The following is a 16,841-nucleotide window of genomic DNA, read 5'->3' as shown; positions in this document are numbered from 1 at the left end:
GCTAAAACCCCCAAAAGTCCACCTTACCACAGAACAGAGAGTCACCAGTCACAGCCACGTGTGCAAACAAAGGATTTCCAGAAAGTAGTGGCTGTGTCCCAAAGTCAAGGAAGGATGCTCAAACGGCTGGATTTGAAGGACACTACCCATAAAGCATTGCGCACGCCGGTCTACCGGGAGATTTAAAAATGGCCAGCGTAGAAACAGCGACGCCGGCGGCGCAATATGCATTTAAATAAGTATTTTCAGTTTACACTGAATGTTGTCACATAACTTACAAAATGTGTGTTCAAAGTCAAGCAAAAACATATACATAAACAAATGCTAAAGTTATTGTTAATTAATTTATATGCGTCAGATGATGATGTACTATGTGCAACTATGCCATTCAAAAAGTTATACATTTCTTTATTGTGTTTACAGGGACTGAAAGTCCGCTATTATCCGTTATTGTTATTTATAAATAACTGTTATTGTACTGTACTGTAAAATAAAAAATAAAAAATCACAGATCATATTTCCATGATAAATTATGCTCCCCTGCTTTTATGAAACTAATTAGCTACAGCTCTGATAGTCCCACTTGTTGATAATCAGCCTCTTCTCCAGTTCCTGTCTCCTCTGATTGGTTTCTGCATGCTTCCTGGTGACCTACAGCTGCATTCCTAATGACAGTGGCACTCCTTCAGATAACACACAAAGTGAAACCAAACTATGTGCCCTTTGTAACTTCCTTTCACAGTTTCACAGTTCCACCTATGCATTATAAAGTAAGTTCAAAGTGTGTCACAACATTTTTTTCAAGCTACTATAGAAATACTAACACAATTATAATGTTGTGTATCATCTGAGTCATTATTTTTCCACCTTAAATCATTGACATTAGTCTGTGCATGTCTTGAGCAGATTTCTTTGTGTGTAAACTCCTCCCTTCCCCCAGAGCTATAACTTGTATCTGCCCTCATGGGCGGGGTGCAGGAAACTGGAACTGCAGGCCTCTGCTTTTGCCTCAGTTTTAGCTCTTGACTTTGTGGACAACACATGTGGCCATATGTGGTAAGTAGAAGCCTCTTTTTATTAATAAAGTAGAGCTCAACAAGAAGAAAACATCATGGAAATGTTTATCAGTGTCTTTACTACCGGAAGGAGCTCTTGCTCAGCTGTAAGTCAGCAGTGTGTACAGTAGAAGCAGTCAGTACGACAAGAACAAATATCTAAGCAGTTAGCAAGTTTCTCCGTGTCTCTACAACTGAAAGCAGCTCTTGTTCTACTGCCAGTGTGTGAAAGCCAGGGTACAGTAGAAGCAGTAGTTGTAATGTAGTTTTCATTAACACATATTCAAGGAGCCATGGAACCACTTTAAATATCTTTAGCAGCTTTTTTTCTTTCAATTTTTTCAATTTAGGTTTGCAGGTATTCTAGCTGAGTTCAGCAGGAGATGATGGATCCAATTCTTGACGCTGGCTTTAATAAAACAGACGAATGGAAGCCACTTGGCTCTGGGGGATTCAGCATTGTCTACAAGGCCAGACGAAAAGGCATGGGTGATGTGGCCATTAAGATATTTCGTGGTGGTGTAAGGTAAATGTATAAATATCTGCAATATATAATATAATTTTTCTGTAACTTGGAGTACTTAGTTTAAATGATTAATTCATGCACATTTAAAAAAGTAATTTAAGAAGTTCTGTCTCTTGCTTTCTTTTAACTCCCTACAACAATCCCCACCTCATTCCAGCCCCTTTTCCCCTCAAGAAGAGGCTAGACTTATGAGTAAGGCTTTCTCTACACATGTGGTGCCGTGTTATGGAATGTATCATGGATGTCCTCCTGGAAAAAATGTCATGCAAGACGGAATAGTGTTGGAGTTCATGAAAAGAGGATCTGTTGAGAACCTGCTGGACCTCTCTGGCCGTCCACCATGGCCCCTGGTCTTTCGCTGGGCCTATCAAGTGGCTCAGGGCCTGGAGTTCCTCCATTTCAACGAGCTTATCCACCAGGACCTTAAGCCAAGTAATGTACTGCTTGATGGTGACTTTAACGCCAAGGTAGAGTGCCATCAACCTAATTCTATCTGTTGTTTGCATTTGATATGAAACAGATTTTCATTTAATATATACGTTTCTTTTTTCTTAGTAGCTTGCAGACTTTGGTCTGACAAGAGTTTCTGCCAGTGTTGCGAAAAGCAACACAGACACAATGGAATGGAGTGTAGGCACATACCAGTACAAACCTCCTGAGGCTTTTGAAGAAAATTACGAACCTGTTCGTGCTTTTGACATATACAGGTTAGATGTAACTTTAACAAAGAACACTTTATATAGTAAACATTATTAACCTGTTATTAATAAAACAAACTCTTTCTCTTGATCAGTTATGGAATCCTGCTCTGGTCCATTGTTACTGGTAAAAAGCCCTATGGAGGTAGGTATCATTTTTTATTGTGTTAATATTTTCATTTGTGTTTGTATAAATGTCCTTATTTTAATACATGTTATGTAGAAGCTTCAAGACAACGTGTCAAACTGCTGGTCTGTGAGGAGAACGAAAGACCTCCCTGTAAGGAAATTGAGATGAATGTAGACGGGTTGGAAGAACTGATTAAACTCATGAAGAGGTGCTGGAAACGCTCTATCGACGAGAGGCCTAAGTCTGAAGGTGAATATTTGTTTTACTTGTCACCATAGTGCAACATTTTCTACTCTTAACTATATACTAAAATCACTGAGCTAAGTAGCCTTTTGTGAACTTGCTTGTCAAATATGAACTCAAAGGGCCCTATCTTACACCTCATGCAAAACGTTTTTTCCTGCTGTTTAAAAGGAGCATTACACAGATAAACAGACATCAGTCTCTCCGATGCACATTTTGATACATACAAAAACACAACATGGTCACTGTATGAACCTGGACTGTGTATCTGTGACTTTTTGGACATGTAAAAGGACACAGAATAATTAATGTTGGATCCTGAGATGTAAATTATCAATTGAGGTACGCTGCTGTGTCTCATGTTTAAATGTGTCTCTTTTGGAGATGCACTTATAGTTTCTCATGCAGTTAACCGACCCATGCCCGGACTCAGGCCCCGTCTGGCATTTAAAACAAATGAGATGTGACACTCAGATTTGTTTGATTCATTTGTCTTAATACAATCTTTTTCGCCTTATTGTGTCCAGTTTATTCACCGTTCAACTAGCAAAAGTGGAGTTTGGCACGCCCTAAACGTCTTGCATCGTGCACTTTAGACCATGAGCTTTAGACCTTTTAAATATGGCCCTATATGTTCATAATGAAACTTTGCTTCTGTTTCAGAGTGCCGTGAAAACACTGAGAAACTGTACAAGTACAAGTACAAGTACGAGGAACAAGTACATGAGGTGGTCGCTCAAGTCGTGAAAAAACTGGTACAATACACAAGTTAAATTGAGTTAAATGAAATATGGTGCTGAAATATAATTTACAAGGAACACGGTTTTTCTTTCTTTCTGTGATTTACCATTTCTCCGTGTTTTATTTTAGGATTCAAAAAACAGTCTTCAAGATTCAGAAATGAGTGTGGCACACAGTGTTCCTCTTCAGACAACAGGTAGGTTGTTCAATACTGTTTGTCGGTCATGTGAGTTTAATCTGATAAATGATTCCAAACTTTACACAATGAAACAAGTTGTTTCTTTTTTTTCAGAACAGGAAAAGTCAAATGACATTGTGGATTTTGGCAAATTGGACAAACCTGAAAAGTCTTCAAGACAGGTACATCAAATCCACTTTGACAATTTTTTTTTTTTTTTTTTATCATGTAGTCTACATTCACAGCTAATGTATGACCAAAAGATGTGCCATGGAAATATGGTTTGATCTAAACTAAACTACACAATATAGACCTAAAGAGCTTTTTATTTTTGCCTGCAGGATTCTGTCAGTGGCTCTGATGAAGGAATGAGTAATAAAGATCAACGTGAGTATTTCTGTCACTAGCGGAGGTCCAGGCTCCCTGAGTGCCCTTTTTGTTTGTTTTTGTTTTATTCACTGAAATTCATAAGGTGTATTTCTATAAACAGAATCCACCACATAAATTACAATGTGCAAGGTGAATGCCCACTTGGTTTTAAAATGAATGGGAGATGACCCTCTGATCAGTTTAATTAATTTTACACTCAAAACGATTAATTGAGACTCTTAATACAATCCCTTACTTTGTGTCCAGATTATTTGCAGTTTAACTAGCAAAACTGGAGTTTGACATGCCCTAAATACTCTTGCATCACGCACTTTTGACCATTGCCTGTAGGTTGTTTAAATATGGCCCTATGTATTTATAATAAAACTTTGCTTTTGTTTCAGAGGTCCCTAAAGCCACTAAGGATGTGCTTTCAAAGCACAAGAAGCAAGTTCACGAGGCAGTCTCTCAAGTCTCAACAAAACAGGTACAGTTCCCAAATTTCATTCATACACTGGAACACACAAAATACATTACACAATATAGACCTAAAGAGCTTTTTATTTTTGCCCGCAGGACCCTGTCAGTGGCTCTGATGAAGGAATGAGTGATGAAGATAAAGGTAAGTATTTCTCACGGTACACATCACGAATAATGTTGTTATGCTTTTAACATATATGCTTTCCCTCTTCTATATTTTAAAACAGCAAACTTTGTTGATAAAAACAGAACAAAGCTGATAAGAGGTGTTTCCGAGGCAATGGCGATAACAGATGAACTTAAAGAACGGGACATGGTCCACCCTGAAGCCTACTCAAGGATTAAATGTAAAGTGACAAGCTATGATAAAATGAGAGAGCTTTATGACTCTCCACTTCATTCAGGAGGGGTAGTGGTCAAAGCAGCCTTCTACGACGCCCTCAAAAGAAATCATCCCACACTGGTCTAGAGCCTGTAGTGGATTTCATCCTGATATAATGGTAAAAATGGAGTGTCAAAGATGTTAAAGACTTTCCTTCGCTCTCCTCCGACACTGTCATTTTTTATTGATATATTTTCATAAATGTATAATTTTTATCTATCTGATTTGTTTGATATTTTACTACTACTACTACACTTGGTTTACAGTCATGGATGTAACATATAAACTGTCTATAAAATAGTAATTCTGAAATGTTCTTAATAAATATGTTTTCAGAAAGAAAGAAAATTCAGTGTCCTTGCCCTCTTTTTTTTAGTTAAGAAAATAATATGTTCTGTTGGGAAGAGGTTAATGGCTTAATTATCTGCCATTGTTCATATTATGAAGGGGGATTGCTTGTTTGCTCCAATGGGTGGGGGGAGAGAGAGAGAGAGAGAGAGACTGGGTAAGAGGCTTTTCTGGTTCAATCCCTCAGTAACTGTCACAAGCAGTCAGTCAGTCACCTGCAGATGATGGTGTCGAGGGCATCCCAGGCAACAAAGTTACTCTCTTGTCTCAGTTTAATGTACAGGTCTGTTCTTCACTGGTCAAAACAGTGACAAATTAAAAACTACAGACAGACTTGTGTTAAGACCTTACAAACCACTCCTTGTATTCATTAAGATTGATTTCTAATAGATATTCTTAACACGAGTTTCTGTGTTTTCCTACACCACTGTGACAGTAAATAATTGGCCTTATGATTCAAGTCACTTTTAAGTATCAAATACAACATGATGCCTTTTAAAAGTTCTGCCCTTTCTTCATGCACACAGACACTTGTATGTGTTTCTCTTCCTGTCTGTCTGCCTCTCTCCTCTCTGCCTAAAAGGAGCAAAGCTTGCACCGTATTAGCCTTCGGGCTTTGAACTTTGTCACATTCACAGCTCCATCTCCTTGAGCTCTGCAAAAAAACAAAACACCTCTACACCATGGTAATCCTCCGAGGGGGAAAGTGTGTTCAAGTGTGATCTTGACCCATCCTTCTCTTTCTCAGTCCTACTGCCTCACTCCACCCTACACACCCATCTCACCCCACCCCATCCTGTATTAATGCTCCCAATCCTCTTTGTGGGAGAGTGACGTCTGCTACTGTCAGAAACAGAGTTAAGCTCAGCAGGCACCGGGAGAACGGAGTGGAGAGAAGTGCCACAGATAACCAAGCAGCACTACGCTCTGGGCCTCCAGGGGGACAAATCTCTTCCACCTGAGCAAGACCTGTCTCTCCTCCACAGCTGCTGCTCACGCCTCCAGCTGGGGGACATTCATGGATTTGTAAATTTGTTGTGCCAAGATAGTCGACTTCATCCACAGGTTAGCTAAAACTCTGTTCCCCAGCCTGACGGACTTACTTGCTTCAAAGCTGATACACTGGAATACAAACTCCTCTCTTGGAAAACAACATTGGTCTAAGGATCTTTTGTTGCTGCTTCTGCAGTTTTCAGACTTTTGAAAACTCAAAATATTTTTTTTCTGGCTGTTGGTACGATTGAACTGCTACAGGGGCCATAAAAACAGATGGCAAGGCAGCTTCTTCCCATGTCAGGTGTGTGTGAAAGGTATTTGTGTGAACATGCACTCAAAGCATTGGGTGTTTATGAGTGCTGATAACTGAGCAGCAATTTGAGTGTGTTGGTGTGTGGGAGTTACTGGAAACACTGTACTTGGAGTGAGAAGGTGTTTGTGTATATGAAAAAAGTCAGAAGTGCTTGAAGGGAGTGTGTGTGTGTGTGTGTGTGTGTGAGAGAGAGAGAGAGAGAGGTGGTGGTGGTGGTGGTGGTGGTGGGGCCCTGTGGAGGCTGTAGCCCTGGATTTCTTAGAGATGGAGGGTCATGGTTATGACCGCTTTGGAGATGGGGAGAGGGACACTTACCAAATCGACTACCGAAGGATTGTAGGGGACATGGAACCAGCACGGCCTCGAATCTTGAACCGAGATGGGGAACAACCTCATCCATATGGGGCCTATGCCCACCCAACACTACATGGACATGGGCATGAGACCGCAGCCCAGCGATACAGCGCTACACGCATCCAAGCTGGATATGAACCAGAAAGGTCAGTCTCATAATTTTGTGTCTGTGTTAGTGTCTGGCACCACACAAGGTCGTGTCCTTCTCTGATGTGTGAAGCCTCTTAACTTGTCTCTCCAGGCACAATTGAGATGTTTACACTTTCTACCACCATTGGTTGTGCACCTTTACAAGCCCATTTATCAGCGTCCTGGGCAGCCAAGCAAATCCTCTTACCTACTGCACTGCCGTCACAGGTGTATCGAAAGAGGCTCGGTTGAGAAGGACGGATTTCTTTTAGCGTTTCCTGTCTCAACTCCAACTTTGTAATAGGATCTGACTACAGGGTGTGTGTAAATAACAAAGGTGAAGAGAGGGACGACCAAAACAACATGCATGTTTTTCACAGGCTATAAACACACACAAGCTAAACAAGCAAATTTTCATTTTAATCTGGCAGATTTATGCACAATTAACTCTATGGTGCTTTGAAGTACATAATATGAATTTGTGTCATTCATTCATTTTAATACTTTTATACACATTGCACATTCAGCCCTAGCACTTCATATTTTCAGTTTCATCATGGTTGCATGTGTGTGTTTTCATATTTCAGCATGGCAGACTATTTGATCAGTGGTGGCACAGGTTATGTTCCTGAAGATGGACTGACAGCACAACAACTCTTCTCTATCGGCGATGGACTTACATACAAGTGAGAAATGCTAATGAAAAAACAACACAGATACATCGTCCTGTCTCATTTTATGGCATTGTGCACATAACACACTGAAACAGGTTGATACACATGCATGTGCACATACAGAAAGCACATTAGTGTTATGCAACGTCTTCCATTAAATGTTTAGTAATACCAGTGATGACACATCTGTTTGGGTTTTATATGGAGGATTATGATGATTAATACTACTTCCAAGGATGACTTTAAGTGGTGTCACAGACATTAAAAGCAGTGTGTGTGTGTGTGCATGTGTTTGTGCACATAGTCTGTTAATGGGTGTCGGTGTAGTTTCCTTAATGGGGGCTATATACAGGGTTTACCGGTGTGCAGAGGGTAAATGCAGGACATATCAGTGAGTTACTAGGCTGACAGATTATGTCTGCTCACTGTCAGTTAAATTTAAAAATTGCTGCTTTGGAGGAATAAAGGATATTAACTCTGCAGTTCATGTACACAATTAAAGCTACATGATCCTTGTTGTTTTTTTTGTTTTTTTTTTGCAGTTCCAAGGTTAGATCTGTACATGTGACTGTTTTGTTACTTCTTTCAGTGACTTCTTGATCCTCCCTGGTTTCATAGATTTCACTTCTGATGAGGTGGTAAGTATTATAACATCGTCCAGGATATCACAGGCCACATACTGTAGTATTATGTTCCCTGGTGCACAGCTTTATATATATATATATATATATATATATTATGGCATGCCGTTCAGGAAATTAATCTTTGAATATATTGAATGAATTCCTGAATATATGGAATGAAACTTTGAATATATTGAATGAATTCTTGAATATATGGAATGAAACTTTGAATATATTGAATGAATTCTTGAATATATGGAATGAACCTTGAATATATGGAATGAACCTTGAATATATGGAATGAAACTTTGAATATATTGAATGAACCTTGAATATATGGAATGAAACTTTGAATATATTGAATGAACCTTGAATATATGGAATGAAACTTTGAATATTTTGAATGAACCTTGAATATATGGAATGAAACTTTGAATATATTGAATGAACCTTGAATATATGGAATGAAACTTTGAATATATTGAATGAATTCTCGAATATATGGAATGAACCTTGAATATATATAATGAAACTTGACTGACGTCATCAAGGCACTGCCATCTTGTATTTTGCTGCTGCAATAAGTGAGCATGAGTCAGTCTGGGAACCTTGTGGCAGCAACACTGACCAATGAGGACATTATCAACTTATTGTCAAGTGCTTGTATGGGCCACAATCCTCCCGATAGTACCCGTGCCCAATACAGGTCTCCTGACGAAGAAGTTCGCTCCCTTTTTAATCTTTTTAATTAGTTAATCACTCATTAATATGACGGCGGACAGACGGGAAAATAAAAGTCCCGTCAAAATAAAAGTAGTGTGCTAACTTATTATCAAGCACAATAAAGAAAAGAAAAGAAAAAACACTTATCATCATGCACTAGTATAGGCTATTCTCTTTCTACACCCAGGCATGGTTCACATTTATTTTAGTCAGTCAGTTTAGTAATACATAATTGTTATTGATTATTAATTATAATCATAACTAATGCCATGGAAGCTATCGCTATGAAAGAGTTTGTTTACTTAACTTTTTTTCAATATAAATGAAGTAGGACATCAAAAGATTCCCTTTGATTAGATAGGCTAAAGCACACTCAGAACATTGTCATATCATTTAATTACAGCAATAGGCGGCGGGTGAGCCTGACGTTTGGGAAAGCTATCTGACCACGTTAAACAGAGCAACGGGTCGCCGGTGCTGCTGAACACTTCTGAAGTACTTTTACGTTGCTTATCTAATCACCATGGCAACGCAGCAGCTGCATCATAATAAATCCCTGGAATATGGGGGAAGCTTGCTCGCGATCGCAGCTCCTTTGATGAGAAGGTACACAGAGCACAAAGCTCAGAGCCGGACAATAACCGGACAATAAGACCAGTTAACTCCGACCGGGGCAAAAGGTTTTGTTGAGCCGGAACATGAACACAGAGCCTGGTTGAGTCTCCTCCGATCAACTTTTTATGTAATAACTGCGCCAGCCTGTGGATAAACATCAGCACTGAAGCGATAACTTCACAAGTTCTCATTTTCAATTAATATTAACAGTAACACTATTATTATGATTTGAAGCCGTGTCAGTTTTGACTGTGCGTGATGGGGACCTCTGCTTGTGACTTTATAGATGCTCTTTATTTAGGCAGGGAACGTAATTCAAGTGGAAGTTTATTTTAATCAAGTGAAACTATAAGAGCTGGTTCTTTGGGAGAACGTGATACATAATTAGGCTATTATTATTTTAGTGTGTGAATGCACATTGTGCTAGTGACAACGCGTTGCCACGGTGATGAGATATACAACGTAAAAGTACTTCAGAAGCGATCAGCAGCACCGGCGACCCATTGCTCTGTATAATATGTGGTCAGATAGCTTTCCCAAACGTCAGGCTCACCCGCCGCCTATTGCTGTAATTAAATGATATGACAATGTTCTGAGTGTGCTATAGCCTATCTAATCAAAGGGAATCTTTTGATGTCCTACTTCATTTATATTGAAAAAAAAATTTTATAAACAAACTCTTTCATAGCGATAGCTTCCATGGCTATGATTATAATCAATAACAAGCAGACACAAGCAGAAGTCCCCATCACGCACAGTCAACTGACAAGGCTTCAAATCATAATAATAGTGTTACTGTAAATATTAATTGAAAATGAGAACTTGTGAAGTTATCGCTTCAGTGCTGATGTTTAGCCACAGGCTGGCGCAGTTATTACATAAAAAGTTGATCGGAGGAGACTCAACCAGGCTCTGTGTTCATGTTCCGGCTCAACAAAACCTTTTGCCCCGGTCGGAGTTAACTGGTCTTATTGTCCGGTTATTGTCCGGCTCTGAGCTTTGTGCTCTGTGCACCTTCTCATCAAAGGAGCTGCGATCGCGAGCAAGCTTCCCCCATATTCCAGGGATTTATTATGATGCAGCTGCTGCGTTGCCACGGTGATGAGATAAACAACATAAAAGTACTTCAGAAGCGTTCAGCAGCACCGGCGACCCGTTGCTCTGTTTAACGTGGTCAGATAGCTTTCCCAGACGTCAGGCTCACCCGCCGCCTATTGCTGTAATTAAATGATATGACAATGTTCTGAGTGTGCTTTAGCCTATCTTTTGATGTCCTACTTCATTTATATTGAAAAAAAAAAAGTTAAGTAAACAAACTCTTTCATAGCGATAGCTTCCATGGCATTAGTTATGATTATAATTAATAATCAATAATAATTATGTATGACTAAACTGACTGACTAAAATAAATGTGAACCATGCCTGGGTGTAGAAAGAGAACAGTAGCCTATACTAGTGCATGATGATAGGCCTAAGTGTTTTTTTCTTTTCTTTATTGTGCTTGATAATAAGTTAGCACACTACTTTTATTTTGACGGGACTTTTATTTTCCCGTCTGTCCGCCGTCATATTAATGAGTGATTAACTAATTAAAAAGATTAAAAAGGGAGCGAACTTCTTCGTCAGGAGAACTGTATTGGGCACGGGTACTATCGGGAGGATTGTGGCCCATACAAGCACTTGACAATAAGTTGATAATGTCCTCATTGGTCAGTGTTGCTGTCACAAGGTTCCCAGACTGACTCATGCTCACTTATTGCGGCAGCAAAATACAAGATGGCAGTGCCTTGATGACGTCAGTCAAGTTTCATTATATATATTCAAGGTTCATTCCATATTTTCGAGAATTCATTCAATATATTCAAAGTTTCATTCCATATATTCAAGGTTCATTCCATATATTCAAGAATTCATTCAATATATTCAAAGTTTCATTCCATATATTCAAGAATTCATTATATATATTCAAAGATTAATTTCCTGAACGGCATGCCATAATATATATATATATATATATATATATATATATATATAATTTTTATTTTTTATTTTTTTATGTGTGTAGATGATGCACAAAGACCAATTTCTTTGGACAAACCAAACATGAACGGCTACATTCATTGTTATTTTATGAAATGCCTTTGGGGCAACACCACTTTCCTGTCCTTGATCTCAATAAAACATAATGTGTGCTGATATTATATTCCTGACAATAATTCACAAGCACAGACAGGTTTTGTTTTAATCCTTGGAATGAATCCTTAACTCTTCTTATTTAAAAGCACAGGGCTGCTTATTTGGCTTGCTTTGTTTTTGTCTTTGCAAGCTCTGCTGGGACATTAAATTAATTTCATGCCTAGGTCACATGGGCTATTGCTGGATAGCAGGTGTTCAAAACAGACACACACCTGCGTCATCCAACACTCAGCAGGTGAATTCAACAAGTCAGCCTATAATGTGCCTAAACTCACATTTAGGCTCATAACACAACAATAACAACAACAACAAACAAAACAAAAAACGTCATATTAAGCCAACTAATGTGTTGCATTGTGCTGCAGCAGCAATGCTGTAGGGACAAAGTTGTATTATGTCATGTCATATTGGATTTACTTTGCTCTGTGTTTATCAGTATTTTTAAGAATATAAGAAGTTGTTTCTGTTTCCAAATGCCCCCATTTTTTAGGATCTAACATCAGCATTGACAAGGAAGATAACCCTGAAGACACCTCTCATTTCATCTCCCATGGATACAGTCACAGAGTCATCTATGGCCATCGCCATGGCAGTGAGTTCAAGCACTCCACCATCTCACCTGCTTGTTTCTGAGCTTAGCATCATCATCATCATCATCCATACATAGACTTGAGCACAGACAGTAAAGCCTTGGATACTTTTGATAGTGTTATTTCATTTATTAATCATTTTTACTCATGTCTCTGATTGGCTTGTTTCAGTTGATGGGTGGGATTGGAATAATTCATCATAACTGTACTGCTGAGTTCCAGGCCAACGAGGTGCGCAAAGTCAAGGTAAGATGGACAAAGTTGACAAAAATAACAACTTACAGCTGACAGAGATAGTAATCTGTGACACATAGCAACCACAACAGCTCTCCTTCACAATATGATAAAACAATATATTATTCTTGATATATTATGTGTCAATTCTCTTTCTTAAGATTAACATGTTATTGACTTTTCTTTTTACATCAAACATAACAAGCACCAATATATTGTGGGATAAATATCAATGTTGTACATTATAAGGGCTCTACAAAAAAAAAAAGATTAGGCAAAGTAAATAATAATAAAAAATAGAATAAAAACACAGGATATACCTTAAAATATTTGAGACTCTGGGAGGACAGAAACAGCAACAAGAAAAATAAAGAGAAGATAAGGATTTAGTGCTGAACAAACCTAAGCCAAAAGTCCACAGGTTGTTGAAACAATTCTCAAAAACCCAATTTATTTTTATAATAATAGTTTACATGTAAAAGCTGTCTAGCAGACAGATTGCAGGTAGTGCTATGATGCTGAATGTTAAAGGTACTGTTGTAAATGTAGTATCCATTGTTCTGATTTGCTTAAAAACTTTTTTCACTCAGATTCTATACCCAGCTTTCCTAAAATTGAATTAAACCATGTTATATCGCCTTGTTTTCAGTATTGCAGTATTGAATCTTAACCCCTGTATTGTATTGTTGTATCGCCAGATTCTTGCCAATGCACAGCCTGACATTGAATGGCGTCTTATCGCTTAATTCTTGCTTTCTGTCCTTGCCAGAAATTTGAGCAAGGCTTTATTACAGACCCAGTGGTGATGAGTCCCCGACACACAGTAGGGGACGTGTTTGAGGCAAAGACGCGCCATGGTTTCTCTGGGATCCCTGTTACAGAGACTGGCAAAATGGGCAGCAAGCTGGTGGGCATTGTCACCTCCAGAGACATAGACTTCCTGTCTGAGAAGGACCATGACAGACCCCTGGAGGAGGTGGGTGTGAAGCTGATGTGCATATGTGTATACAGCACTTATATCATGCTAAATAAGTGGTTGTGTGGTATATTAATATACATGCACATGCTCTATTCACTGATTCAGGCAATGACGAAAAGGGAAGATTTGGTTGTTGCGCCGGCTGGAGTCACACTTAAAGAGGCTAATGATATACTGCAACGTAGCAAGAAAGGTAAATCTGTGAAGTAGGTCACGCTACAGTGGAGCAAAAGGAACCAGCACTTGGACTTTTCTCTTTCTTCCGTCACCCATTTTACACTGTGACTCTCCTAGGTAAGCTCCCCATAGTGAATGACAGCGATGAGCTGGTTGCCATCATTGCTCGGACTGATTTGAAGAAGAACAGAGATTATCCTCTGGCTTCCAAGGACTCCCGCAAACAACTGCTGTGTGGAGCTGCTATTGGTACGAGGGAGGACGACAAGTACAGACTGGACCTTCTCATGCAGGCTGGGGTGGATGTGGTAGTGCTGGTAGGTTTTCACTGTGGTCTTTTGGATAGTTTCTCTCTGTTTGCCTCTGATTTTAAAGCAAATAACAGAAAATCTCACAAATTAGCATTAGTAGTGGCTTCAAGCATCTGGGGGCCTGTTTTAGTAGTATTTCTAGACTTTCCAAATGTTATCAGACCAAATTTAAATTATGATGATAAAACGCTCATAACAATTTATCCACAGTTTTATAGTAGCAACAGTAGCCACCATAGACTGGATGGAAGCAGAGGAGTAGGCTACAGCAGAGCCTAGGACTTAAACACAAGTTTAACTAATGTGATTGGCCAGTAAGTCCATTACTGGAACACAGACATACACAGCACGCTTTCTTGAATGACATGCACACAGAAAGGTGAAAAACTTGGGGTGAATTATTTAATTCTTGCATGTTAGTTTGGGATGGGGGCAGCTTTCCGTTGAAACAGGTGAAACATAGCTAAGGCCGCCAATGGATAGGATGAATGTAGTGGCTTTGGGGTTTCTTCATGATTCTAAACATTCTAATGTACACATTTACTGTTTAAAATTAGAGATACAGAAAGTGTTCAGCTCTGATTGCAACCATTTCACTTTTTGGATTACAGGATTCCTCCCAAGGAAACTCAGTATATCAAATCAACATGATAAACTACATCAAACAGAAATATCCTGAACTTCAGGTAGTTGGAGGCAATGGTAAGCTCTCTTCCTGTCTCAGTGTTTCACTTTGCATTTGTGCTGTTTAATGTCTCTCACACTGAGCTCTTTTCTATGCCTCTGTCTCCCTCTAGTGGTGACAGCTGCTCAGGCCAAAAACCTCATAGACGCTGGTGTGGATGCCCTGAGGGTGGGCATGGGGTGTGGCTCTATCTGTATCACCCAGGAAGGTATGATAAAATGTGCATGTACAGGTGCACTGTGAACGGCAGCTGATTTAAGATAAAACCAACAAAGTCAGCCAAACTCATTTGCAGTTAGAAAACCTGCAAAATAGTTTCATGTGATAAACCTAAAGCAGATTTGTTCTATAAAAAATGATGTTCTTATTCCTCAGTGATGGCATGTGGACGGCCCCAAGGTACGTCAGTGTACAAGGTTGCAGAGTATGCCAGACGTTTTGGAGTACCAGTAATTGCTGATGGAGGCATTCAGACTGTTGGACATGTGGTGAAAGCTTTGGCCCTGGGAGCCTCTACAGGTAGAAGAACATTCCCCTTAATTTACATTTGAATCAATCAGCAGACACTTATATGCAATGGCATATTGGACAGGAGTCAGGAGGACGCATGGCTCTTGATTGGCAAATCTTATGCTCTCACAAACTGCTTTTTCAAAATAAAAGCAATGCACTCTTTTCGTCCTTCCCTGTTCTTCATTGCATGTTTTGTCCTCTCATATTTCTGCCTTCAGTGATGATGGGGTCACTGCTTGCAGCAACCACTGAAGCTCCAGGGGAGTATTTCTTTTCAGATGGTGTCCGTCTGAAAAAGTACAGAGGTATGGGCTCCTTGGATGCCATGGAGAAAAATAACAGTCAGAAACGCTACTTCAGGTGAGGAGTAAGGTTTGAAAAATGTATAGCTGTGGGATGTCATTGTGGCATATTAATCTCTTATTTTGTGTGATTTGTGTCTGTGTATCCAGCGAGGGAGATAAGGTGAAGGTGGCTCAAGGTGTCTCAGGATCAGTACAAGATAAAGGCTCCATCCACAAGTTTGTTCCTTATCTCATTGCTGGTATCCAACACGGCTGTCAGGACATAGGAGCAAAGAGTTTATCCATTTTGCGGTAAGTGTGAAATTGTGTGTGTGTGTGCATGTGTGTGTATGTGCGTGCGTGCGTGTGTGTGTGTGTGCAGGTTTTGGGCTTCTTCCTATCAGGCATGTGTGTTTGCACCAGGTCAATGATGTACACCGGAGAGCTGAAGTTTGAGAAGAGAACCATGTCTGCTCAGATGGAGGGAGGAGTCCACGGCCTCCACTCGTAAGTTTGACCTTTGACCCCTGACGCCCATCTTTTGAGTTTTCCCCCTCCTCTGCAGCTACTTCTTACTGTGTCTCTTTTCTGCCCTCTCTCTACTATATCAATATATTTGGTATCAGTGTAGTGAAGTCTGCCATCATCTGTTGTGACTTTACAACAGAAAAGGCACCAACAATATGCGTCGAAGCTTAAGTCGTATTCAAAAAGCTTATACTGTTTGATGGAATTTACCTTTGCATCAAAAATTGTCTTCTCTCTTCCTCTTTCTTACCCATGCTATCACATTAGATATTCTTTTGTGCCATGTAAGTACATCCATGTGGGTATCGCACCTCCATTTTCTTCTTTCATTCATTCATCTCCATCCAAGATTGCTTTTATAGCTGTGAAATGTTATCACAACGCAGGAAATGATTACAATCTTTTTTCCTTTTTCGCCCTTAGTTACGAGAAGCGGCTTTACTGAGGCAGGAGGAAGAGGAAACACTCGATCAGGACCAAATGTCCCAGCACCAGCAGCTATGAGCAGATGAACTGGGTGCATATGATGAAACTACAAACAAAAAGATCCTGTTGCTGTACAACATACACAATCTAAAATCTGACACTGCTGTTCTGTGTCCATCCCTCTTTTTCTGGTCAGTCCCATCTCTGACCCCTTCACGATACACAAAACTTTAATCTAAAGTTCAAACTTTATATAACAAACCTTGCACAAGTGCAGCTCTATATTTCCATGCTCGTCCAATATATGACCCAAGATAATTAATTTACACGGCCGCCCATTA

The 16,841-nt window shown here is 39.6% G+C and overlaps 2 protein-coding genes across 3 annotated transcripts; both read left to right on the top strand.

Moving 5' to 3' along the window:
• The first annotated feature begins 1,321 nt into the window (after positions 1 to 1,321).
• On the top strand, positions 1,322 to 5,132 carry LOC131973640 (receptor-interacting serine/threonine-protein kinase 3-like). Its single transcript, XM_059335688.1, has 12 exons — positions 1,322 to 1,581; positions 1,739 to 2,048; positions 2,140 to 2,288; positions 2,375 to 2,424; positions 2,503 to 2,658; positions 3,316 to 3,407; positions 3,523 to 3,589; positions 3,686 to 3,753; positions 3,913 to 3,958; positions 4,345 to 4,427; positions 4,517 to 4,562; positions 4,648 to 5,132. Exons 1-12 carry the CDS (start codon positions 1,439 to 1,441, stop codon positions 4,887 to 4,889), a joined length of 1,452 nt encoding a protein of 483 aa, XP_059191671.1. The 5' UTR covers positions 1,322 to 1,438; the 3' UTR covers positions 4,890 to 5,132.
• Positions 5,133 to 6,744: 1,612 nt separating this feature from the next.
• impdh1a (IMP (inosine 5'-monophosphate) dehydrogenase 1a) lies at positions 6,745 to 16,519 on the top strand. Of its 2 annotated transcripts, XM_059336064.1 has the most exons (15): positions 6,745 to 6,959; positions 7,530 to 7,628; positions 8,206 to 8,254; positions 12,264 to 12,365; positions 12,535 to 12,609; positions 13,367 to 13,573; positions 13,682 to 13,769; positions 13,871 to 14,070; positions 14,676 to 14,766; positions 14,862 to 14,957; positions 15,125 to 15,268; positions 15,481 to 15,622; positions 15,715 to 15,858; positions 15,970 to 16,053; positions 16,498 to 16,519. In XM_059336064.1, exons 1-15 carry the CDS (start codon positions 6,805 to 6,807, stop codon positions 16,517 to 16,519), a joined length of 1,698 nt encoding a protein of 565 aa, XP_059192047.1. In that variant the 5' UTR covers positions 6,745 to 6,804. The 2 variants fall into 2 exon arrangements, with proteins under 2 accessions (XP_059192047.1, XP_059192048.1); XM_059336065.1 differs by lacking the exon at positions 7,530 to 7,628.
• The last annotated feature ends 322 nt before the right edge of the window (positions 16,520 to 16,841 follow it).

The sequence above is a fragment of the Centropristis striata genome, chromosome 6 (assembly GCF_030273125.1).
Source record: "Centropristis striata isolate RG_2023a ecotype Rhode Island chromosome 6, C.striata_1.0, whole genome shotgun sequence".
NCBI lineage: Eukaryota > Metazoa > Chordata > Actinopteri > Perciformes > Serranidae > Centropristis > Centropristis striata.
The sequence above is the reverse complement of the archived record's forward strand: the minus strand, read 5'-3'. Positions and strand labels throughout refer to the sequence as shown.

Excerpts from the sequence above, each read along its gene's own strand:
- impdh1a (XM_059336064.1), top strand. The coding sequence starts at position 6,805 with ATGGAACCAGCACGGCCTCGAATCTTGAACCGAGATGGGGAACAACCT. Across the intron at positions 14,958-15,124 it reads TATCTGTATCACCCAGGAAG|TGATGGCATGTGGACGGCCC; the intron begins GTATGATAAAAT and ends CTTATTCCTCAG. Across the intron at positions 16,054-16,497 it reads GGAGTCCACGGCCTCCACTC|TTACGAGAAGCGGCTTTACT; the intron begins GTAAGTTTGACC and ends TTTCGCCCTTAG.
- LOC131973640 (XM_059335688.1), top strand. The coding sequence starts at position 1,439 with ATGATGGATCCAATTCTTGACGCTGGCTTTAATAAAACAGACGAATGG. Across the intron at positions 1,582-1,738 it reads ATATTTCGTGGTGGTGTAAG|CCCCTTTTCCCCTCAAGAAG; the intron begins GTAAATGTATAA and ends ACCTCATTCCAG. Across the intron at positions 4,563-4,647 it reads AATGAGTGATGAAGATAAAG|CAAACTTTGTTGATAAAAAC; the intron begins GTAAGTATTTCT and ends ATTTTAAAACAG.